The 25,650-nt window shown below is 34.8% G+C and overlaps 1 protein-coding gene across 11 annotated transcripts in view; it reads right to left on the bottom strand.

The window, feature by feature from the left end:
* Nucleotides 1–25,650, bottom strand: part of FRYL (FRY like transcription coactivator) — a 172,668-nt gene that overhangs the window by 66,905 nt on the left and 80,113 nt on the right. For 8 of the 11 annotated variants that reach the window (XM_074904767.1, XM_074904764.1, XM_074904765.1 and 5 more), the window contains 19 exons: nucleotides 23,272–23,411; nucleotides 22,778–22,874; nucleotides 20,589–20,668; nucleotides 20,024–20,104; nucleotides 19,384–19,552; nucleotides 18,269–18,361; nucleotides 15,112–15,210; nucleotides 13,541–13,642; nucleotides 10,797–10,841; nucleotides 7,450–7,553; nucleotides 6,724–6,832; nucleotides 5,681–5,767; nucleotides 4,840–5,011; nucleotides 3,996–4,128; nucleotides 3,643–3,750; nucleotides 2,091–2,328; nucleotides 1,285–1,470; nucleotides 1,101–1,187; nucleotides 51–319 (listed from right to left, as the gene is read on the bottom strand). In XM_074904767.1, coding sequence (XP_074760868.1) covers nucleotides 51–319; nucleotides 1,101–1,187; nucleotides 1,285–1,470; nucleotides 2,091–2,328; nucleotides 3,643–3,750; nucleotides 3,996–4,128; nucleotides 4,840–5,011; nucleotides 5,681–5,767; nucleotides 6,724–6,832; nucleotides 7,450–7,553; nucleotides 10,797–10,841; nucleotides 13,541–13,642; nucleotides 15,112–15,210; nucleotides 18,269–18,361; nucleotides 19,384–19,552; nucleotides 20,024–20,104; nucleotides 20,589–20,668; nucleotides 22,778–22,874; nucleotides 23,272–23,411 — 2,399 coding nt within the window. The remainder of the gene's footprint in view (nucleotides 1–50; nucleotides 320–1,100; nucleotides 1,188–1,284; nucleotides 1,471–2,090; nucleotides 2,329–3,642; nucleotides 3,751–3,995; nucleotides 4,129–4,839; nucleotides 5,012–5,680; nucleotides 5,768–6,723; nucleotides 6,833–7,449; nucleotides 7,554–10,796; nucleotides 10,842–13,540; nucleotides 13,643–15,111; nucleotides 15,211–18,268; nucleotides 18,362–19,383; nucleotides 19,553–20,023; nucleotides 20,105–20,588; nucleotides 20,669–22,777; nucleotides 22,875–23,271; nucleotides 23,412–25,650) is intronic. The other 3 variants (XM_074904762.1, XM_074904761.1, XM_074904763.1) reach the window with 2 other exon arrangements.

Raw genomic sequence — 25,650 nt, forward strand, 5'->3', positions numbered from 1 at the left:
GAAAGAATATTCAAAATGATACACTGTAGTTACTTTAGAAATTAACTTACTTTATATCCACTTGTGGAGACAGCAGTTGGAGTCTGGTATAAGCAAACGTCCAAGCATAGCTTACAGCTGTTGGGCAGTGTTTTGGAAGATTTTCCTGTTTCATAAAACTTGAGAGGCTTATAATCCATGGATCTTGGCCTTGAGTCACATGTGCAAATATCCATATATGTGATGGACTGACCACATCAAACTGGTGGCTGATTGGAGAAGAATTCCAGTCAGCCAGAGTTTGTAAATCTATTGAACTGGGACAGTACAGTAAAGTAGTCTGTGTGCACAGAAAAAGAGAATAAGACAATATTTAATATCCATGTATATGAAGTAACAGTCTCTTCATTGTTAAATATCTAATAAATTATCCCTGTCAAAGCCACATTTGGAACAGATAAAACACATTGCTTAATTTATGGAGTTTTTACAGACATTCCTAATGTGGACAGCTATATAAACATACTGTTTGGGAAGAAACTGGATATTAGGAAATAGTAAATTCTAGAAAAAAGTCCTTTCGCTCACGATGATTTAATTCTTCCACAAGATTCTGGACTCTAAAAGCCTTATTACTGAATCCCAACTTGTCTCCTATACCTAAAATCAGAAGAGCTTTTCCTTAATACTTAAGAGTTAATGCTAAATATAGAAATATGAAATTCAGTTGCTATTCATTGACAGTTATTATTGCTTTCATCATGGATGAAGGACACGTTGACTGTTAAGGGGGTGGTCTATGCTTTAAAGAAATTTTAATCTACAAGAAAACGAGAAAAAACAGATACAGACACAGCTGTCCGTGTGTATATGGTGATCATAATGACACACAATTGATCACAAATCATACAATGGTGGTGTCAGCCTCACAACATTCCTCAAGGTTTTGAGGTGTATTTTTTGTTTGGCTGGGTTTGTTGTTTGTTTTTGAAGTGGTAAATTGCTGATAAAGAATAGCATGAACACAGTGACACTATCATTTAAAATAGATATAATTTCTTTGGGACAATTTTGCAGAATTACCTCATCTTACATCCAACTTAACATAAAAACTCTCCTACCTGGTCAGCCCCAGTGAGATGTATGAAACTCTCCAGGATAGTAGCACTTAGTCTGTCCATTACATCTATAGCCAACTCATCATCACTCTACAGAAGACAAAACGCAAATCAGAAAAAGCTTAAAGAAAGTAAAAATAAAAGTAGTTTCATTAAACAGTCATAAGAATGGGTCCTCAGCTCTTACCTTAGAAATTTCTAAAAGTGTGAACAAGGCCCTTATTTCTCTGAGAACACTGACAGCTAATCTCCTGGTGGCAGGTCTGGTGCTGCAAAGGATGACTAAAGCAAAGCCTTCTACCACATGAAATACACTGGAATAAAGGGTCCTCTCCAGAGGAAGGGTATGGGCAGCCCCATTGGATACACCACGCTAAGGAAAAGATTGCAGAAGTCAAGCAAATTAAGAAAAAAGTAAAACACAACCAAGCTACAGTTCCATTACTGGTGATGGCAGAATTAATCATAAGGTATTTAGATCCTGTTTGGCTACTAGTCAAATTTTGCATTATGAGAATGGCATAATATCACCTACTTTGTTTTTTTTGTATCTCTCTGAATTCAGTCCAAACATGCATCACAAGAAAGTCTTTCTTATTTCACTTTCTCATCAGAATGATGAAGTGAGGGCAAAACTAAAAATAAGTAATACCATTACGTATCGTAGAAAATTAAATTATTTGAACCCTCTCAGTTTGCCAGTAAAAATGGTGCTTTTTTTATAGTTCTACTGTTTAACCACTCCTACTTAATATATTTCCAGTTACACATGATGACTTTTGGTGTAAGCAAAAATGTAGCCTCATGAATTAGAATTTAGGTAATATTTAAAGTGTAGGGGCTTTTTGCAATTCAGATTTAAAATAATATGTCTAAAAATCTTCAAGTACTGTAAGAAAGTAAGTTTTATTACTTAACCAATAAAGTCTACTAATAAAATCGTATGTAGATTCAAACAATGTTTTAACATCAAAGGACCTTATTTAGAAATACCTGAGGATCTTGGGTTTTATTGTGCATTTGGGCTGCTTGTTTCCACTGATTTATGAGCTGCACTAACATTTTTACTGCATTGTCAAGAAGCGTTGGGTGGACATCAGTCACTTCACGCACAATAAAATACACAAATCCTGAAAGAACATCTTCCCGCCAATCTGGAAAATCAAGCATTAATGCTTGGAGAGTATTGAAAGCCAAGGCACGAAGTTCTTCATCCATATGAATTGTCAGCCTGTTTAGAAAAAATACCAGTATCATCACCCTATATTGGCATACTCTTAACCAGCCCTTACAAACTGAACTTTGATGTTAACTCTTCCTTCTTTACTATACAATGTAGAACATTTCCATGGAGAAGCATTTTCTGCACTGCACACATCTGAAATTGACTACTAGAAGGTGCTATTACTATAGCAAAATAATGCAAAACTTCATAAAGCTTAGTATAAAAAAATATTTTTCAAGAGAGATGGTCAAGTCTTTCACATAGGCACATCTTTGCATGCATTTGAGCAACCACCTTAGAGCTCAGTAGCCAGGCACTCTGTGATGTACAGGTTATTTTCTTCAAATTAAAATTTAAAACACATTCGCAGCATATTTTGCAGATAAATCAGCTTTACTTTGGATATGAGAAAAAAACTTGCAAAAAAACCCTTTGCATATACACTTAAAAATATGTCACAGCCCACTATGATAGAAGAAACTTATGCAGTACTGTATTATTACTTAATATTTCATGCCTTTTATGTGATTTTTGATAATGAAGAAAAAGTGTAGAAAATTTTATTCTCCCACATTATTACTACCTTTTTAATATATGTAACTCAATACATATTCAAATGAACTCATAATTTCAAAGCTAAAAGCTATCCTGTATTTCTGCACCATGACCCTTCTTGTATTAAAAATCAAAATATTAAAAGAGGAAGGTTTATCAATCTAGCAATACATAGAGACTGTTTGCATATACAACTACATATTCTCACTGAATGCTCAGTTTACCCTTCTGCAATCACCTGGCTATCCAGTTGTTTCAACTACTATCAGTACTGATAAGGCACATTCAAATGAAATTGTCATGGAAGAATATGGGTAGTGTTGGATAAAAAAAATGGGAAAAGGAAGCAGGTTTAGCAGAGAATAAGAAAAAATCTTTCCTGTAAGTGCCTGTCTCACATCTTGCTCATGTCAAACAAGAATGCCTTTCTGATAATTTACAGTATTAGCGATAGGAGGAGAAAGAAAAGAGGGTGGGGGGAGAGAACATGACAATATTAATAAAAAGACAAGATACAATTAAAAACCAAAGCAACATTCTTTTAAAAAAAAAAAAAATCTCTAAAAATAAGTGCAAGATCTCCAGGATAAATTTACCTCCTGTTACCTGGCCAGTAACACTTGACCAACTGCAGGAGGTAGGCAGGAAGAGGAAAAACAGATTCTGTATGCAGTGGACTCACACCACCTAACCTAGTGCACTTACAAATTCTTATACACACAGCATTTTAAAAGGAACATCCACTAAGAATTTCATTTTCCTTACCTTGCAAGCAATTCGATGAGGTCAGTTCTGCTCATGCCATCTGGAATCAGTCTTGGGATAGCAGCAATACAAGTTCTGAACAAATCTATCTTAGGTTTTCTCTCACCCCTACAAAAACAGTTTATAATCAACAAAACATGAAAATTTACTTCAGTACACCACAAATATTTACAATTTCATGTCAAAACTAAGGAGCTAACAAAATTTTTTATCATTAATGAAATTAGTGTTCATTTAATAGTCAAGTAAAAAACCAATTGTTGTAATTCATTAATGAAGGCATCTGCAACATTACAGCATAAAAATAGTATGATGTAACTGTGACAGTGAAAATATTTTAATTCATTACATACGTAATCATGTCTTCAGGTTCTTTATTGGACATCTGTACACTAGTCATGCACATGGGTCTTCCAACTTCTTTGTCCAGATGCCTAAGAATGCTATCTAGAGCTTTTCTGACTTGAGGGTAGTATATGGACATACCTGCAAAGCCAAAGAGTTCCCATCACCTCTTTCATTTGTTCTCATTTAACTTTCACATTTTTTATTAAAATATTTGCCATTTATTCAACTTAGGACAAATTTCTTCTTGTACAAAAGAGGACATGAAATACACATTTTAAATGTCAAATGAAGTGCATGTTAAATGAGTAGTAGGAGGTATTATAGGAAAGTAGAAGTTTCCCTCAGAAAGAAGGTAAACAAGGAAACAACCATTAGTTGCTTTTTCATCTTCTTAGTTCCAAGCATTTTAGTTCTAGTTTAAATTTTATGTGTTGAATCAGCCCTTTAGTGATGACTACCTCATCTGCAGAAGATCAATACAGCACAGGGATCAAAACTGTCTTACTCCAGCTGTGGTAAGTGGGACATTTGGGACTTTCTAGTGACATCAAGGGAACAAAAACTGCCATGCTATTTACCACACTAATTGTACTCAGGCTTCTTTGTGCTAATTCAGCAGTGCAAAACACTTCAAAAAAAGTCAAGAATTCAGTCTTGGACACCAGAAGGTCAATACTGTCTAGCAAATCTCTCTAAAGAATCAAAGCCATTCTGTTAAAACAGACTATCATTAGATTCTCACTAACAAAATAAATACAGAATTAAAGTTACACAAAAGTACTACTCAAGAATAATTAAGAACATATATGCACATTTTGGAATGCCAACTTACAAAAGAATACAATATACCTATAAGTTTTGCTTCCTCATCTGTCAGCGTTTTATTAAGAAAAATTTTCTTCACACGCAGAGTATTTCCTGAGGGAAGAACAACTCCTGTTGTTGGCATTGGTGGTTCACCATCTTTCTGCTGCAAGCTATCTGCTATGACAAGAAAGACTCTAAGGCCGATATTCATCCTCTTCAACAGTAAAAAGGGGCAGAAAAAGGAAAGAGAAAACAGAAGAAATTGTAACGTTGAAGTAACACAATGAGGCAAAACAAGCATTGTATTTTTCTTCTCTTTCAAACAGACATCAGCATGGTTCCAGCAGGACAGGCATTATTTAAATATTACCTATTAGGGTAATGAAAATAACAAGAATAAAGTTTAAAGCTTTAGTGTAACCCCACAGCTCTGATTCCAGTTAACTGACTTGTCACAGGCTAATATACCAAATATTTCAAAGTACAAAGCACTGAAGGACTTAATATGAATCTTGAGAATGCCATACTGAAGACAGACATTGCTTAAACATCTCACCTGTTAAATGGGGTCTTGAACCGTAAAAGCTAGGTACAACTTCCCTGAAAAAAGGCTTTACAGTGCTACTGTAACAAAAATTCACACATACTTACTGAAATTGTTGTTGAAATTAGTCTAAACTACAGTACTGCTGCTAGCTTACTCACCAGAAATGAAACAGCAATTGTGCACGAATACAACTACTACTTTAGTTTTAAGAGAACACCCCTTCAGATAGATATTCATTAACCAGTTTTCACTCTGGCTCAAAAACAGTTAATCACTTTCCCCCAAAAATATCCCCCAGTGCCCTGTTCTCACTACATGCAAACAAGCTTTTTTTACCTCTGGATTAATAGTGAAGGTTTTAGGTGATTTTCCAACACTAAGAAGATCAAATATTATTTCTTTCATTGCAAAATCCAAACGTTCCTATAAAGGAAAATAGTTCAATATGATTATCTCTTTTCTGTTAATATGCATAGTTTAATTTCTTGGCTTTGCAAAGGTGCTGGATATCATGCCTTAAAAGTAAAAAAAAAAAAAAAAAAAAAGAAAGAAAAATGTTCCTTTGTCCCAATTTATTCTTAATGTTCTTTTTTAAATATAGTACAATTCAACACAGCTCTTCCCCTGATACGGCTGAATAATTTCTCCTGAAAAAATTCCCAGACAATTCTGCTCAGGTCGAACACATTTCTACAAATGAGCTAAACTGTTTTCGATAACAAAAAATTAGTGATAAAAAGAGGAGCCCTAGGAAACAAATATAAACAGTGAAGGGTTGTGTGTCCTGCTTCATCCCAGTGTGATTAGAAGGAAATAATTTTGGAAGCTGAAGCACAGACAAGCCATCTAAGTCAGAAAAAAATGTCTCTAATCTATAAGGTTATAGATAAATGAGAGTTTAGCTTGTGAGATCATATCCTGCATTTTGATATTATGACAACAGAAGCACATAATGCAATACAAAATACATACTACTGCATGCATTGCATATTTCCTCTGTCTACAGAAGCCAGTCTCCAGGCTAAATATAAGTGGATACTATTGTTTGAATGCATTGTCCCTTATAAAAATGTTATAAGGGATATGCTAATTATATTACTGTATTTTAATATATATACACACACATCCACAACAGTGCAACATAAATGTAAATATTAATCATCATAATGTTGATCCGTAACAGTTTCTGAAGTTTAAGTAAAGTAATTTTGCCACTGGTAGAAACAGAATTAGTAACTTGTTTTATATATTTAGGGAAATTCTATTCAAGATCTAAGACCATTAATTAAGCATAAATATTTCAAAAAGTAACCTTAAATTTACATTTCTTCCATTAATGTTCACCCTATTCTTTTAGCTCTACATAGATGTATTCTTACCTGAGCAATGAACTGAATAATCTTCACAAATATATTCAGAGGTGTGTCTCGTGGGACCACACTACGTGATCCTTTTGGAAAAAGTGCTGATACAATGCTCATGAGACGGCTACAAGAATTTAGAATCAAAAAGAAATAAAAAACTTTTTAAAATAGCATAGATGTTACAGTTCAAATCCACAAGAGTGTGGGAGGCATACTATTAAATAATACAGAAGCTTAGGACAGGTAGGACCAACTACAGAAAGTACAGCTCTGCTGTCACAGGCAAGTATCATGGGTTCATTCTTAAAGTGACCAAGATCCTGCTTTAAACTACTTAGTTTACTACTTAACAGTCAGGAGGAAGAGCAAAATCCAAATGACACTTCCAAATTCTCATGATGTTAATTTATAAAGAAAACCTTTTAATTTCTAGCCCATACTTTTGATGGCCACTTCATACTTTATTTGTTCTGGTACTGTTAGTGTCTTTCAACATTAATAAATATCTGCTTCTTATCTCTCTGCCCTCTTCTATCCCTGCAAAGACAAATGTAGTCTCTAGTGTTTCTCTTCATCAAAGTAATCAAGTTCTTTTGGTTTCCTCTATTAAGACGAAGTCTTTGTTCCCCTGTTTACCTGACTAGACCATCCCCAAGATGGTTTCAAGACGTCTTCTGAAATCACTAGGAAGAAAAAACCCCACCAATCAATAGTTTAAAATCCTCTGCATAATGGACTTACCTCTGAGTTACAGTGTTGCTTTCACATTTTATTCTAATAACATAAACCCACAATAACCTATACAAAGATTCCAGTGCAACTCGGGACATTTTGGGATCTTTATTCTGTAAAATAAATGAAAAATACAGTTACTGTTGCCTATGAGACACTCAGAAAATTCTATTATTACTCTTTTGACTTTTAAGAATGCTTTCAATTTTTTAACAATGAAAATTGATGTGTTTAATATTGAATACAAGCTTTAATGTTTTCATAAAAACAACCCTATATTGCATATTTCCAATACTACCTAAATATTTAACTAGTAATTCCAGACTATTTTACACATCTTTCACTCTGAGAGCAAAGGAGTAACTAGAAAGCAGATATTCCTCTTGAGATGAACACCAAGAGTATACTGCTTCCAAGAACTTTTCTCAGAAAGCCATTGGTAATGAATACCTACTTTATAGCAAATTGACATAGTTTGTCTAAAACATTGGAATAGCTGCTTTGGATCAGGCACAAAGTCTAAGTCCATCATTCAGTTTATGACAGCAGACAGTAGCAGGTGCAGAAGAATGCAAAACAGGGCAGGCACACAAGGATCTTCTGTGGGTAAGCACTCTGGCTTCACCCAATGTAGCCATTTCCTGTGGGCTGTATTAGTGTTTACTGCCAATGGATTTTTATTGTAAAAATTAAGCTAGCTTTTTCCTGAATTAATATAAAATCTTGTGGCATAAATCAGTTTAAACTATGCACTGTATGAAAAAAAATTTTTTTTTGGTCTTAAAGATGCTATTAAGAGTCTAACTTTGCTACTCCTAGCTCTTAAACTGTGTAAAAAACAATAAGTAACTAACATTCTTAGTACTAACTCCAGCAAGCCCTTTTCCAACACTTGGTGTACTTATAATCTTGCAGTGCCCAGAGAAAATCTTGGAATTGCCCATAACTATGAATTTATGAACAGAATTAAACAATTCCCAGTGTCTTTTTAGACATTCTCTCAATAAAAAACAACAACAAAAAACCCCCACCAAACCCAAACAAAACCAACAAAAACCAACAACAGAACCTCCAAAACACACCTTTCCCCATCTCCAGTCATGTCCCCCTGTTTCAAGACATACCTATATAATGTCTTGAGCTTAACTAATTTCACATTTTGTGGCCTCTACCACAATCCAATGAGTCAAAATAGCAGGCTACTATGTCCTCTCAGGACAAGTGGAGTGCAATTTCACAAAAGATGTAAGTGGATCTAAGACAACACTGTTGGAAAAGTGATGGTCTCATCCTTGGTTCCCTCCTCAGTCTCACTTCTCCCTTTGCATTGACTCTAGCAGTAAGAAAGTCCAATTCACACCAGTAAATTTATCCAAATAATTTTATGGCCATATCTGTGCGATAGACTATACACAGGAGAGTAATTTGGATGGTTTTAACACTGGGGGGTCAGGACTATTGGTTTTGGCAGCAGCTCACTTTAAGAAAGGCTAAAAGCCTACCACAAAATCAAAGGCAAAAGTGGTAATTCACAAATAACACATGTTTATCCGAATATTAGAGGGAATAACTTAACCCAGTCTATATCAGTGATAATGCTGTTCTATCCTCCCTTCACACTCATAAATGTGTTCCTACCATCACCTCTGAATTAGCACACCTGCAACTAGGCAGTGGGTAAATTTTGGAAGGTGATCCAGACAAAATCTAACCAGTAAAAAGTTACATCTGTCCCTGCTTAGTATTCAGACAGATAACTGTCCCACTGTCCAGTTAATTTACCAGATATGCTTCTATGAGGAAGAAACAATCCCTCATAATTGTACAAGAAGGTAAAACTGTGAGAGTTTTGATTTTAATCAACAGCAAAAAAACATATTACTGCTCATCATATTTAATCTACAGGCTAACAGTTCTTGATGTTCAAAGTAGGCTGGTGAATTCATTGGTACACGCATTATCAAAGTCTTTCTGAAATGGGACATCTAGAATTGAGTAATGTTTCAATTTTCTTATTTCTGATATTCCAAAGGGGAGTTTAATTTATAGGTCCAAAAGAAAACCAAAAATTTACTACTGGCTTTAAATCACCTATTCAAATAATGGCATAGCTAGCAGATATTTTATAATGTGTTAAACAACATTTCATTCGTTAGGAGGTTTATCATCCAATACAGCTACTTCTGATTAGCTATGACAAAGCTTGCTTTTTTGGTGTTTTTTTTGGTTTTTTTTTGTTTTTTAAATGTATAAGGAGGCATTCACCTTTAAAAATGCGTTATAAAATAAATACAGTACTTCGAATTTCTTAATCATTGAAAATGTTCATTATCTCTTCCTATGACTAGGAACTAAACAAATATGCTAGAATAAAATGGCTTTTTGTGTCTATTTTATAGCATACTTCTTGTATACTTGGTATTAATATGTCAATACTTCCTTTTCTCTTTGAGATTACTGCAACTAGAATACAGTATATATAGCTATGTAATTCACCAACCTGGCTGAATTTCAGTCTTTTTAGCTGATGCCTGTCAGCTTTTAAAGCATTCTGTCTGTCATTTTTTCCAAACACAGTTTTGTTTAAAATCCTAAAACTTTCAACATAAATTGTATCAGCAAACTATGGAATACGCTGCCAAGAACTGTATCTGTGTTACAAACCCAAAAAAGTAAGAGCAAATCTACAGTGGTCATACATGACACATTGAAATGAGTCAACAAAACATATCTCAATGAAGGCAAGAAACAAAATAGCATTTTTTTTCCATGTTAGTCAAATGTAGTCACTTACTGAAGAAAGTACTTTTTAATACTGACGTTAAACTTTTCTTCTGTTCTGAACTAAAACAATTTCTACTTTTTAAAACCTGCAAAACCAACAGTGTAAAAGTCTTTCAAGTTAGTGCACTACAAGTTGTTACAGTAAATCAGTTTCATATTTTTTTACTGTGAAAAAGGTTTTCAAGTTTGCTCGCATGCAAGACACTTCTTGGAATGAATTAACAGATAAAAATATACAACTGAACAGGTAGTTTACTTCCAGTGGAAACATGCAACCACTGTTCAGGGAAAACAGGTGTAATCTTGATACTCAATCTCACAAAGCCACATTTTTACCCCCCAAACAAAAGCTGGTATTAGATAATTTTCTGATCTTTCTCCTTTACTCCCTGGCAAGAAAAAAGATCTTTGAAACATTAGCTATTCTTAGTCCTGCTGCTTCTTAACAGTACTACCTGCAATTTTGCGAGGAAAGGAAAGCACAAAATACAACAATTAACATAAAACCAAAACAAAGTATTTACATGAGACAAAGCAACGTTTCACTGAGTTACAACAACATATTAACTCACCTGCAGTGTTTCTATTTGTTTTCTGATACTGTTGTTAGATGGCATCTAAATAAAGCAATGTGAGACAGCAAAACATAACAAACATGAGAATGGAAGGCACATGCATGTTAGATGAAAAAAAAGCACAAAACCAAGAGACAGCTGTCTAGTAAGGACTCTATTCAGTAGAAATACAGGTTTTGCTATAGTGACAGAAAACGTTCCTCCAACTTTCAAGGTTTTGTGGTAACAGACACTAAGGTTAAACTGTGAAGAAAAAAAATTATTCTTTTCCACCAACAGTGGTGCAAAATGACACTTTTCTCCTACTTCAGCAGCTTTCTTAAATGCGTCCTCTCTCCAGAGAGGTGGTAAGGATACCACAACAACTCAGCTTTATCCAAGAATCTATCAGACTTCTGACAAACCTGCTAGAATTAGTCAACCTAAATACTGGTCAAAAAAGTTAGCAAAATATTTTACAATACTGACCCAGTGTTATTGTTTGCTGAACAAATTCAGGATTTTGCCTACAGAACAGCGTGTAAAGAAATGCCCTGCTGGGCTCAATGTTGAAGCAACCGCTTTGTGGGACAAGGCCAGCTGCATACACACCAAGGAACATCCTTTGGTGCACTCCTGGTCTAAACTGACTCTTACAACTCACTTATCTGCTATTTGCATCAGTTCACATCCCTAGACTTCCTCCTTTCAAGAAAGCCTAGGATGGTTTCCCCATACAATAAGCCTGCTTTCAGGATAACCAAAGGTAATGTGCACTGAAACCCAGTACAAAGAGTTTACAAGGGGAATAAATATTTCTAGTACCGGATTAGGATTCAGAGCACTCTGAGGAGCATTATCAAGTACAACATAGCACCAAAATACTACAAGGTAAGGTAGGGTATGCATACACTACGCATCAGGTACTATGGAGCAACTGCGAAGATGTGAACTTTCACAGCATGGTGAAAGGGAAATTGCTTATTTCTGTCACCAAAGTGTAACCAATGGTGTTCATTGCTAGTTAAGAGTTTGCACTGGGCAGTCACCAAGGAATAAAGCGAGCACCATGAATCCATGACCTACATTACCTCTTGACAACTTGTTAATGGGAGTGTACTCTTCACAGAATATCTCTATGACAGAGTTTAAGTGCTGTTATTTCAATCATAAATTTGTTAATTTTAACTAATACAGCAAGGGTGGATGAACCTTTTTTGGTACTCTTCCAGTTACTCTCAAAATTACTCTCAAGATTACTTTATTAAACAACAATGACACTAGGGACGATGGATTTTGAATTCTTATTGCGTTTTATGTATTACAGTAATTGAAAATAAAATAATTTTGGTCATTAGGAAATCAGGAAATAAAATGGGGAAGGGGAAATCTAAAAGACTAAACTGCTGTGAAGTTCAGATTTATAAATTAATGAGATTACTTACTACAGAGTGCATGCATTTAATTAGCTTCAGAAACAAAGCAACACATTAATTCATAAGACACATGAGGACGGTGGGGGTGTATTTTTTCCAAGATTAAACTCAACAAAGTTTCTGAACAAGGTAGGCACCCAAAAAAACCAATATAGCATTTGGTGGGCCAAATTAAACCAAGCCATAAAATACCCTAAAATTACTCATTGATGGCACAGCATCATAACACTGCAAATTCTGAATTGCAGAAATTCCTGTGTAGAATTTCTGCTGAATAGAGCCTTACAGTAAATGTGTTAAGCTGTTAGTGGTTAACAAAACTAAGTGAAATATAAAATGCATGCTCAGCAACTACCAGTTAAACTCATTGGCATTTATGGTTTTAATACATCCATTATCAGCAATGGACATTATGCCAGAAAAATACAACTCCTAGATTGTAAGAATTTTTTTAAAAGCTTTAAAAACAAAAGCAGCCTCCATAAGCAAAAAACAACAAAACAAAAATTAAGACAAATATTGCAAAAGAACTGCAATGTTAGATGAAAAATATACAAAATCCCAACAAGCAACAGAAAAGTGTGAAAGATGTCATGAAAACAAAATGACCCTTAAAAAACAATCCAAGCAGCTAAACCTGTTTCCTTTCCACTTCATGCTGGTTTACGTATGTTACTAATAAGCTCTGGAATTGTCACTCATACCTAACCAGAATGAATATTGTGAAGATGGATCAAAGAATTTATTAAAATTATCAAGACCAATACATTAGGCAAAATCATGAACTATGTTAATCAAAATTATGGAAAGAACATGTACAACAACTAATGCTACAAGAAAGTCACTAAAACAAATCCCTACTTTCTAAGTATCTTGATCTCTTTATCAACCGACTCATGTTTAAAATGCTATTATCAACTGAAGCCATGAGTTAAAGAGACACTGTAATTTTTATTAGGAAAATATACATCACAGCCTGTAGATATCTCTTTTCTGGACTCCCAATTCATTTTCTATTCCTTCAATAAGTGAACAAGAGAGAGAAATTTTGCATTTACTATACTATACTTCTGCAGATTTTACTCAATAAAACTAACAGTCCCCAAGGGGGCCACATCTATTTCCAGCATTATACAGCATCACACAACTTAGTAGTAAGTTTAATATTAGTGGAGACTTAAGACATTTAATTAAAAAAAATTTATTTCACAGTGTCCTTTTAAACAGCCAAATATTCATCTTTTAATTTGGCACAAGAATGCTAAGAACATATTTGAATAAATGCTATTGATTTGCAACAGTTCCTGAATTTAAAAGGATTCTTACCTTTAGATGTGACAAACAGTTCTGCAGGAAAACGTGCCAGTTATTTAAAAAAAACTGTTTCTGACTGACACACAACAGGCAGGTGATCAATGGATACAAAGCCTACGAGTAGGGGGGAAAAAGAATTGATCAAATTGCTCTTTGCACACCTCCCAAGTCTTGTACATTGTGAATGAGACACACAGTCAGTTCTTGTCTCTCAGTCCTGCAGTTTTAGCATTGCACAGCAGCCTTTCCCCTGCACTAGGACATGCGTGCCAGGAGCGGTGTCCAGGGTATAACCTATGTGCTGTAAGAGCTGTAAGACCTGGGCAGTGGGACCATGGTGAAGCTCATCCACTAGCAAGGCCTGATCTCAAAGACCAAGAGCAGATGTCACCCTTCATACAATGTTCACTCTTCCCCTGCAACCACATGATTCAGTTCATGGGGTCCCACATGCTGGGAGAGGGAACTGTGTCTAAGAAGAATATTTAGGAAAAACATCATCAACTCAGTAAAAACCGAGACAGACTAAGTTGTCAAAAATGTTACTTCTACTCAAGATCTACTTTTAGTAAGGAATTAAGTATGATTTAATAAAGTCTGTGAATATGCAGACTAGCATGACTGCTTTGCTTTAGTAACGTAAGATTTGTTTAAACATCACATACTTTAACAGAATACGTAACAGTGACTCATACAAAATCTGACTGCAATTATCTTGTTATGGAGCAAAATTGAAGAATGAAGATGAATAGGTAAATTTTAATCTTGATGTAACAATGTTTCTGACTTCATAAATAAAATGACGTTGTGAATACTAACATCAACTACTTTATGTTAGTCTTACACAAGGAGTTTAACCATGTACAGTGACATATGCTTTATATGCTCAGAATACCAGAAAGTAAAGCCCATCCCTAACATGAAAGTGAAAAGAAGTAATTTAAAATTTACTGGATATGCCAACTGTGATGCAAAATTTAGCTCTACATTTCCACCAAAGTGAAGTGAATCGACTTGAAACATGGCTGCCATGGTCATCAAGAATTACCAAATACCGCATTAGTAAGAGATTTAAATCCTTGCTAAGATGCAGTCTTAGGGAAAAAAAAAACCACAGATATTTATATCTGAAAGAGGTAATAAAAAATACTGGGGAAAAAACCACAAAGTGGATGAGGAGAGGAGAAAACAGGCTATTAACAGGCTGCTATTTTGCTGGAAAAGTCTTGTCTGACACTACCATCTTTTAATTAAACATAATTTAAATACACAGGCTCCCTGAATGCAAGTTCTTTTTAAAAGACACATTAGATTAAAGAACTCTGTGCTAAAACCCACTAAAATAATCAAAAACAAGCATTAACTTCAAGACAATCTCACAAGCGAGATAACAGAGCACATATCTTGCACAAAGAAACAAATGAAAATTAGAGCAAATGCACATATACAGCATGAATTTAATTATACTTGAATTGAGGAGTTGATTTAAATTAACACAGCTGTTTGCTTTTTGTCATATAATGTACTAGTTTAAAAGTCTAAGATAAGCAAAATGAAGAAGTTGAAATATTTCTTTAAAATACCAGCGAATGCTTCTTTCTTGAACTCAATTCAAAGGTAGTCTGATAAAGCATCTCCACAAAATTTTTCAAACATGGCACATTCACTTCATTTTTAACAGCCTATTAAAAAAAATACACACATAAATGGATTTAAAAGTTTATACATAAGGCAATTTAAATATACATTAAGATGTCCATGAATGCAAGAACATTCAAAAGTTAAATCTCACATTAGGTAAGTATTTGAGTGCATTTATCTGAAATATAAACAGAAGCATAAGAAATCAGGTCATACACTACAACGACACAATTAAAAAAAGCCAAAAGCCCAACAAAACAAACCCAAAATCCATTAAAAATCCACTATTTTAAGAATGGGGACTGTATTCTATACTTAAAGAAGAAAAAATATTAAGACACCAACAAACTAAAGCTACGGTGAAACTCTTAATATTTTTTTAAATATATGAAATAATGCTTATAATCTATAACTTTTTCACTGTTTCCCTCTTCAATGCTCCCCTTTTTTTACGTACTCCAGTTCTGAAAATTTAGGAGATGACACACAGGATTACTAGCCCATCAACTATGTAAGTTGTCCATTCAGCTTTCAGAATTAATGAAACAGATACACGGAGCCCTACACCTCTTTTACCCACTTTGTCCTTGCATACAGAATAGACTTCCTTCCACAAACCAGGCAGCTACCTGCTTTATAAAAACCTCTGCAAGTCTCTTTGGCTTCTCTCTGGATACCTGTGATGATCCATTTAAATGTTATTCTCAACCTGCTGTTTTGTACTGTGTTTCTGCTTTATTTATCAAATTGAGGGGTGGGTGTTGGACAGGAGTTTGGATTTCCTGGAAGAGATCCTCTATACTCATAATTTCCCTATAATTTCTGATAGTTCTTATTATTCAAAGTTATTAAAAGATACATCACGTCCACCTTGCTAAGAACACTCTGAAAACACAGGGAAGCATAAAAACAAGTGTGTAACATCTCTGTAACAATACAAATCCAAAAAGAACAAACTGAGAAAGTACTTATGTTTTAAAATAATTTTCTACATACCCCCAGTTATTTATCTTTTGCTATTCTTAAGCTATAAGTTGATCAGAAGCCTGCTAGCTCCAAATAAGAAATTAGTTGTTGCCAGAACCACACTGTGGCTTTGGGATATAATCTTAGGCTTATAGATCAGCCTTAACTTCCCTGCTGTAAAATACGTTGTCATCCATCGTACCTCCAGGGTCCAAACCAGGTCCTATTTTTTAAAATGCCTGAAGGACTAATGACAGTATAGAAGTCACAATGCAAAAACCCAGGAGCTTCCTCACTTAAACAATGTTCTATATAAGTTACAGAAGTTCTAGTTTCAGTTCCTTCAGCTCTTCAAGAAGATTCAAACTTGCATTTCACATCTTCCAAGAAAATGACTAACCCTCTCAACTGCATCTCAATCTGGGATAGGGCTCTTCCCTTTTATTCAAGAAGCTCCATTTATATGAAGTGATTAGACACTCAATGAGTCAGAAGGAAAGATCAAGCCTCCCTCACCAAGCATTTAAAGTGCTGCTTCAGGCTATGTTTGTAGGAAGTGATCCACAAAACAACACACACGTTCTTTACAGCCAGTGAGAGTGCCTCCACAGTTACCACTGGATAGTCCCAATTCCCAAATGCTGCTTCAGCCTCATTACTGTATGTGCAGTTTTCACTATATTTGAAGTATGATTTTGCAAACTATTATCAGTATTAGCCTAAATGCTAAGTACTTTCACTACGCACCCCTACTTCAACTACCATGCAACTATGGAGTTCAAAACAACAAATGCGTTCACTTTTTAACATGACAAGAAATACTTCTCTAGAAGAATATAGTAAGTATGACCAGGTAAGATCAAGACTTTGGTCAATAAACAGCTACTACTGACACCACCTCTTTGCGGTCATGCCTTAAGAAGAAAGATTGTCTCCTTTCTAAAATTCTTTTTAAAAAAATCCAAAGGTTGAGACCAATGAAGGGACAGAAGCATTTCCCCATGGCTCAGGGCAAGACCACTTGAAAGAGGACACAGAGTTCAGAGAGATTTATCTTTCTTTTCCTTCAAGCATCCTTAGATCCCCACCTGGCATGCTAGTCTTTGTAGATTCCATTGTACAAAACAGGATCTACAAGTCCCAGTTCTCCATATATACAGCAAGATATGCCCTGATAACTGGTCATAACATGGAGCCATGACCTGCCATTTTTCGGGCCAGTATGTTGAACGCACTGTGGTCTAGCATTTACTAATACAACTATTAGTTTAGACAACAGTTACAGCAAGTATCCGTCTACTACAATAAACTTTTCGAGCTTGTGGTAAATGGTCAACTCAAAATATACTCAGCTGCCATAACTTCTCATTGACCTGTGGACCAAGCTTTACACAACCGAGCGAAGCGGCCTGAAAGGATGGGGGAGAACCTGTCCTGACCAAAAGCATTCTCACAGTTACAGGCACTATACATCCAACACTGTGATGATATCAAGGCGTTTTCCTTGTTTATGGCTGCTGAGTAAAACTTCTGGCTTTAGATTTAAAACACATACAGGAAATGATTGACTCTTCTTCCACGTGAAGGATTACATCTAGTGAACACACCTGTACAAACAATTTTTATTTAATTAGCCAAAACCTACATTCTTTCTTCTTACATAGGAGTTCATACTCTCTCTATCAGACTGTAAAAATGTTACATATCTCGGTTTATTCTAGAAAATCTTAACAGGCTTTGGCTAATAAAGAAAAGTCAGTGGGATCCTTGAATAAATATTAAGTCATTAAATATTAAATATGGAACAAATATTAAACTAAGGAAATTTCAAATTTGTAGAGCAAGTATAAGATTACACCGTGCTCTAGTGATAAAAGAGTCTAGAAAACAGATAATTTTAAGCAGTTTTGAAAAAAAGACTGGAAACTAGCTAATACACAAATCATGCTGACACATTTCCCTTTAAAAGATTATGTAGGTGCTTGTAATTTACTTAATAGTCTTTCTGAATCTCTGAAAATGTAATATTTGTGAGGATTAATGGAAGCAATTTTAACAAAGAGAGCCTAATTGAAAGTGAGGGGAATTGGGGGGGTGGAGGGGGTGGGGGGGGGTGGGTGTAAAAATACTTACAGCAGCCACAGGGATGAGAATTTCCACAAACAAACCAGCAAGTGCATGTTTTATATCTTTATCTTTTACTTCTAGGAAGTATTGAGCACATTCCTTAGTAAAATATTTAGAAAAAGGAAGACAAATATCACTATGCCATAAAAACCACTAGCAGTATCACATGAACTGCCAGTTTGAATTTAAAACATGCAATACACGTTTAAGTCAGTCAAATCTGACAATATCAAATTTACAAAACATTGGAAACTTTAAAACCTGTTTTCCCAGGAATTAAAAAGAAATTGAAAGAGTATTTGTAATACTAGATAGCTATTCACTTTCTACTCAGAATATAAGGAGTACTCGGAAAATAAATATGCACTTTTTTTCCTCAGATTATTCTGAAGTTTTAAAAAACAAATGCTTATCTCTATTGAAATTATTAGAAAATAATATTTTAATTCACATTTTCAAGATGAATTTTATGCAAAGTAAATTTTACAGTAATAATCCATAATAATTCATACACATTTGCACACTCCACTATACCAAACTGACCACTCTGGACACAATTTAAAGGAGCTATGTGTATGTTAGCTTTTCAGGATTGAGATCAATGTCAATGGGCTCTAATAAAATCTATGACCAAGTTGCAATAACTTCAGTTACTGTGGAATGGACGAGTTATTCATTAGAATTTTTAATCCACAATCAAGAAAAGCAAACAAAAATATTTTAAGTTTCTGAAAATTAACTGGTTTTTAAACAAAAGTGCTTCTTGACATCTCAGCTGTCCAGAAAAGATACATTAAGCAACTTTTCTTCTTTAACTCACTGCTTTCATAAAGAAAATTATTTGATTGCTACCCATTTTCATTTATTATTGAATAAATTAATATATTACAGGTTTGCCACATTACCGAGACAACTGAGAATGGGTTCTCATTATGCTAGGTACTCACAAACTGCAGAGAAGCAAGTGATTCATACCTTTGAAAACTTACAAACGAACCAGAAAAGGATCAAGGACAACATACAACCAGAGTGAGCAACTGATCACAGCAAGCATCATTGTAGCTTCATGACTTAAACTATCAAAATCATGCAGATTTCAGTTTTCTGTAATATTAATTTACCTGCATGAACTGAAATGAGGCTTCAAAATCCTCCACAGGATACATCTTTACTCGAAAAAACTTCATCCCCATAATCAAACTGATGATACTTTGTACTACATGAGGACTCTGTTCTTTTTGTCGCAGTTCCTTTAATTCAGTGACAAACTTCTTCCTAACAGCTTGAAACCTGAAGAAGGGATATAGACTGCAATTATTTACATTCTCAGTTACTTTTATATGATGTCTATAATTTTGAACCAATTTCTTTAGTCTGTTAATGATAACAGCACCTACAGTAAAAAAAAATAAGCAAGATGAACCCTGATACTTAAAATCTAGGCATTTAAGAGTGCCTATGATGATGAGCACACAAGAATATACTCATTAACTGAACAACTGTTGACTGATACCAGGGGTCCTTTCCCTGCACCTACAAGTTGACAACAAAACAATTCAGTATTGTACTAAAGATTACTTCCTGATTTGTTCAAATTTATTGTACTGGAATATGAGACTGACAAGCCAGACTACACCTGACTAGACTAGACACTTAAGGGATTAGTTACCGGGGTCATTAATAAATGTTGCTATATTAAATAGTCTTCAAGTCTAGAGCGATCTTTCCCCAGACACAAGAAGAGTCAGAGACTGAGCTTACTTTGATTGAGCAAGAACCCCTGTCACTTCTGCATATAAGTCTGCAATAATATGCACATTCCCAGTGTTGGTTCCTGAATACCTAAAGAGGGAAGGAAAAATAAAAAAATAAAAAAAAAAGGTGTTAAATACAGCTTTGCTCTTTGAAACCCCAAGCGTGTTCTCAATTACAAACAAAAAGTTTGTTTCACAGCAAGACAGGTTATTACCATAAAAACAATGAAAATCAAGCATAAAATTAATGAGTGGGGTTTAAATTGACACAGTTTCATTGAGTGGACATAAGAATCATATTCTGCATGGGAAATTTACTATAGTTATCCAAACTCAGGCTTTTCTTACGTTGGCTGGCTGTGCAAATAGTTCTGTATATTCTAGGCAAAATAAACTCAGCATTATACCAAACACAGCTATATTCTTTCAAGATACACTTTCAGTTAAAAATATGAGTGTTTACAGTACAGTCACCAACATGTTACAGGTGAGGCAAAGGAAAACAATCACAACCACCAAGCACAGGATGGTAACACACATAAAATATTTTGAAGTACACAAGTGAAACTTACCCTTCCTTATGTTTAAAGTGCTTAAAAGCCAAGTTTAAAACTTCATGTACTAAAGGATCTGGCACTGGATGAACAGGTATCTGAAATGCAGATACAATTTATACGAATGTAACTAGGTATATACACACGTATGTATGTATGAAGTAAATAAACAGTACTGTGAGATGCCCTGTAGAAATCTCTCCCACTAGTGTCAAAGGAGACATCCTTTGTGGGCATACAGTATCAAGTTAATTCAGTAATATATGAACACTTACACAACCTGTACTGACTAGCAATAACGATTTGGTAAGAAACCAAAACCAAGCATTGATTAGAAGGCATTTATTTCTGAGTCCTCCTAGATATCACCACTTTCTCAGGTTTAAAAGAAAACATTTGCATAAAAACACAGTGTATTATTTTAAAAAGAAATATATATATGTATCTATGAAGTCATAATGTCTTTAAAATTTCAAAGCAATTTAGGTAGGTACTAGGATAACCCTACTAAACATTACTGCTTACAAGTGATTAAGACTTTTAATAAAATATATTAGAAGATTACTGTCTTGTCTACAGAAAATCAGGTAGAGAACTTCATACTGTTCTGCCTCAAGAAAGCTATTTGTCGAAGAACTTCCTGGAACTGGTTATCTACATGCATATTCACACACTGAGTAAGGTGTAGTAATTTAAACAAAAGATTTTTGTTCCTACATAGGCCATGTCTGCCATCCTCTCTCCAGTTGCTCTGTGCATATTACAGGAAGGGCTGGATCATACCCTTTGCATCCTTTAAAATCAGTTTCTAAGAATTAAACAATGACAGGGCTCCCAGGAAGAGACAAAGAGGTAATGTGAATGTAAATATGTTTACTGATAAAAAAACATCTTTTCTGTGCTTTGCTTGCCTAATTGCAAATTCACATTACAGGCAGAACATACAAGTCCTCCTTTAGAAAACTTTTAATACCAAATTGACTGGAGGATTCTCTTACGTGGTGTATCTATGTTTAGCAGACCATTGCGGGCCTTTAGTAGAGGAAAATACTTTTATCAGAAAAATATCTATCTTGTCTGCAGTACAGGCATGAGAGGATCCCCAAGCACTACAGGAGTCACCACAGACTCTTCAAGACCAAAACTTTGGCACCTCTCCTGACAACTGAATCACTGGCAACATGTACTCTACTCAACAAATAAACCTAGTACTAGTTCAAAATACAGAAGCTACCCATACAACCCTGCAATCCTAAACAACCTATTCCATTTCCCTTTTTCTTTCTCAATGAAAGAAAATTTAGGCAGGGAGAGAGCACGAACTAAAGATTTTCTGTAAAACACTAACACATAGGAGTTTGATGGCTTTAATATTGTTCTCTGCATCTCTGTGTATACAGTATAGAAATATTGCTTTGCCTGATTGGTCAGTGTCTCAGAAGGATAGGCAGCTCTTTTGTTTCACGTTTTCATTTTTCCCTATATCACAAACATGCCATATGCAACCACAAAAACATAAATTGCCTACAAATTATTTGCCAATTAAACCATAATTCTTGCTTTACTTAGCACAGAAAGCCATTTAATTTTCATGTACCTATACACAAAAGACACACTTATTTGAAATGTGAAATTTGCACAAGTCTGCCCCATGTTTCAAAACGTTCCTTAAAGTAATCTTTTTCTCTTCCCAAAAAACGTGAGAAAAAAATGCTGCTACTTGAAGCCAAACTCTATCCTCTTGTCCATACACCAATGCAACTTTATATTAACAGAAACTGTGTGTAACAACATCTAGCACTACACTGTAAAGCCAAGCAAAATTACATACCCTTTCTAATTTTTTTAAAGAGTGACATTTTAATCTTGTCATTCAACGATTTCACATCATATTTCAAAAATGTTTAAGCAGACAAAAGGTACTCAACATAAATAAAATGCTATTTTTTATGCTTTTGCTTTTTGCAATACATCAGCAGCTTTGGCTTAGTGGATCCAAGATATGTGAACTGAGATAATGCAGGCACGTAAAGAAAAGACAAGAGAGGACAGACAAAGGCTTTATGCAACTGAGAGTATAATTACAGTCCTGTATATGCTCATCATATATATGCTCCAGTTTTTAATTAAAAAATTCAAAGGAGATTATCAAAACTGACATTAAAAGCAAAAGATAAAAAGAAGTCTGCCAAAGGAAAAGAACTTACCTGTTTAAGAACCTCTATTAAAACTAAACAAAAAATGAAATCTACAGCTAAATCCCTCCTTTCAAGTAGATAATCTCTTTCACGTTGTTGGTCATCCCTAAAATAGAAAACAAGAACACAAGTATCATACACAAGACCAAACACAAATGTTACAGAGAAGAGCTATACATGTCTTCTATTCAATCATTGTTACACACGTTTACAAAAATGGATGGACTTTTGTGTCTGGTGCAGCATGACATCTTGCCCCCTCCTGAAAGGATCTGCCAACAACCAAAACAAATCAAAAATGAACAAACTAGCCAGGAATTATCAGCATCCAACTTCCTTCTGTATATCAACCCTAAAATCATCAAGTTACTTCATGCATTTCATCTATGCAAGTTAAATACACTACCTCAAAGAAGTCTGTGCTTTTTTTACACAGATTTAGGTAATGACAGATCCAAAAGCACAGAAAAATCAAACAGACTTTTTTTGAGAAAAACTCTTACCCCTTTGATTTTGTGCTAGACCGAGGTCTATATTCGTAGGATTCATCTTCTGTTCCATTTTGACGCCTGTACCAGTCAAACAAGGTGCGTAATAAGGAGGGAAGACAGTGCTCTGCTACTGAGCTCATAGAGCTTATCAACTGAAAAGAAGTAAGAAAAATAGTTTAGCGTGATAAAACAATCTAAAAATCCTAGAACTATAATCATTCTTTCAAATTGGTTTTTAATGTTAAAAACCAAGTATCATAATTTTACAAAGTAGCAACTTTATGTATAATTTTCACCTAGAACAATCAGCGTAAATATGATGCACTGTTAATTATTACGACAAATTTAAGCAGAAAAAGTATTCCAAAGCTCACGGGGATCGCAGAATCGTACATTTATACAGATAACCCATATAAAATAACTGTGAAAACAGCAGAGATTTTAAGATGTCCCTGAATGTTACCATATGTACCTGAAGTATACATACCTTTACATTAAAAATGACAGATAAGAAGTAACCCTCCTAAACTAAGCAAGTATATAACCTTCAAAGACATGTTTCTTTGGTTATTATACAAACAAAAATAAGAGCCTTTTACATATTCTACTCTACCTTTAATACATTTGACTGGTGTAGATCTCAAGCAATGTTTACTTTCAGCATAACTCCCCTATCTGCTACTCTCTTTCAGAAAATCCACATGAGTTGTAAACTTATCCGTGAAACAGTTGTCAGTAGAAACCATTACAGAAGGAAGACTTTAACATGTTACGAAAGGTAAATTCTCTAGGCTTCCTTTAACTTAAACTTTAACAGAACACATCAGTGCCCGAGCTTGGAGAGAGAAGAATGTTTGAAGAAAGACAGTGTAAAGCAGCTAAAAACTGCCTGCCAGGAAGGAGCATGGAGCAAGCCCATCCCTAAAACACTGTCTGGAAAAGGAGAGTTACCATGTTGCTCACTGATGTCATAATTGCCTCTTGCATCTTTTAAATAATATGTTTCAATAGAAGCTATCCTTATGCTATAATTTACCTATTATTCACTATTCTGAAAACTAGGAAAACATCAATGCCATTATTTCTTTGTCCTCATTTGAAGCACCTTGGTTTTTCAGGTTTGGGGAAAGGATGGGGAAAGGTTATCCATATGGAAACCTCAGGAGGGTCTCTTTCAACCATCTGAATACTTTGCTCGTCTTGTTCACTAGTCTACTATTCAAGACAGTAGTATTGACAGTAGTATTGAGTAGTATTCTTGTTTCTCTGAAAAATCCTTTAATTATATAAACAAGTGGAGAAACTTCCTCAAAATAAGTAAAATCATATTTTTATTCTGTAAATTCATAAAATTTTAAATCCCAGTATGCAATACAAACTACATATATTCCAAATCTGAACAGGAACTAGGTTTCATTAAGAAATTTTTACTAGAATAATGACATTACTTTTTTTTTCTTATCATCTGTCAATAGGACACTCACTAGAAAGGGATTCAATGGAAAAATTAGGCATGCCACTGCAGGAGAGGCATGCATGTTGACCTAACTGCACTAAAAGATGAAGGCAGTTATTGCAGGCAACACAAAACCATACAAAGCCTTTTTAACACTGAAAAGAAACAGATGCTAGAAATACTCTCTGTAGGTTTGCTATAATGCCTTGTATCTCAGAACAAAGGCTAAATTTTGAGACTATATTTGTTCTTATATTCACTGAAATCTTTATAACTTGCTTTGGAAACTAAGCATGTTGTAAGTCTGTTCCCCGTACATCTGTACAAAATCCAGTCAACCAACCAACATACATCAGACTTCTGGAAGTGAACAGTAAAAAACAGCTCAATTTTACCACTTTAAAGTTACATTGTGATCTGAAGCATACATGATGAAAAGGAACACATACAAATTAAGGTGTTGCTCAAGAAAATTATCCGATGTGGCAGAGGTTTGACAAACTTTATTGGGTAAAAAAAGTAGCGAAAACTTGTTAAGAGAGAGAGGAGGAAAGAAAACCTGTGTGGAAATGAGACATTTGTGGGCTACTATTAAAATTATTATCCTTCAGCAAGAGAAAGCATCAGAAAAAAAGAACTCAAAAGACTTGTTTGTATTGAAAAAGCTTCAAAAAATCTTCACTGAGATTTCATGTGCAAGAAATGCCTGTTGCTTGCATCAGCTTGGGGCACTCAAATATCTCTACTGACCTCATTCCAGCCAATGAGCATAAATTACAAGTTTAAAGCATTAATATACTGTGGGGTGGGTGGAGGTGTTCAGAAAGCAGAAGGAACCAACCCTCCTCATGAGTTGCTAAACAAAAGATATTAGTGTAAAATCATCAATGTAACTGGAGTCCTTAGGGTGAAAGCTAAAGATAGACTTGTTGAAG

Source organism: Athene noctua, chromosome 4, assembly GCF_965140245.1.
Source record: "Athene noctua chromosome 4, bAthNoc1.hap1.1, whole genome shotgun sequence".
Lineage (NCBI taxonomy): Eukaryota > Metazoa > Chordata > Aves > Strigiformes > Strigidae > Athene > Athene noctua.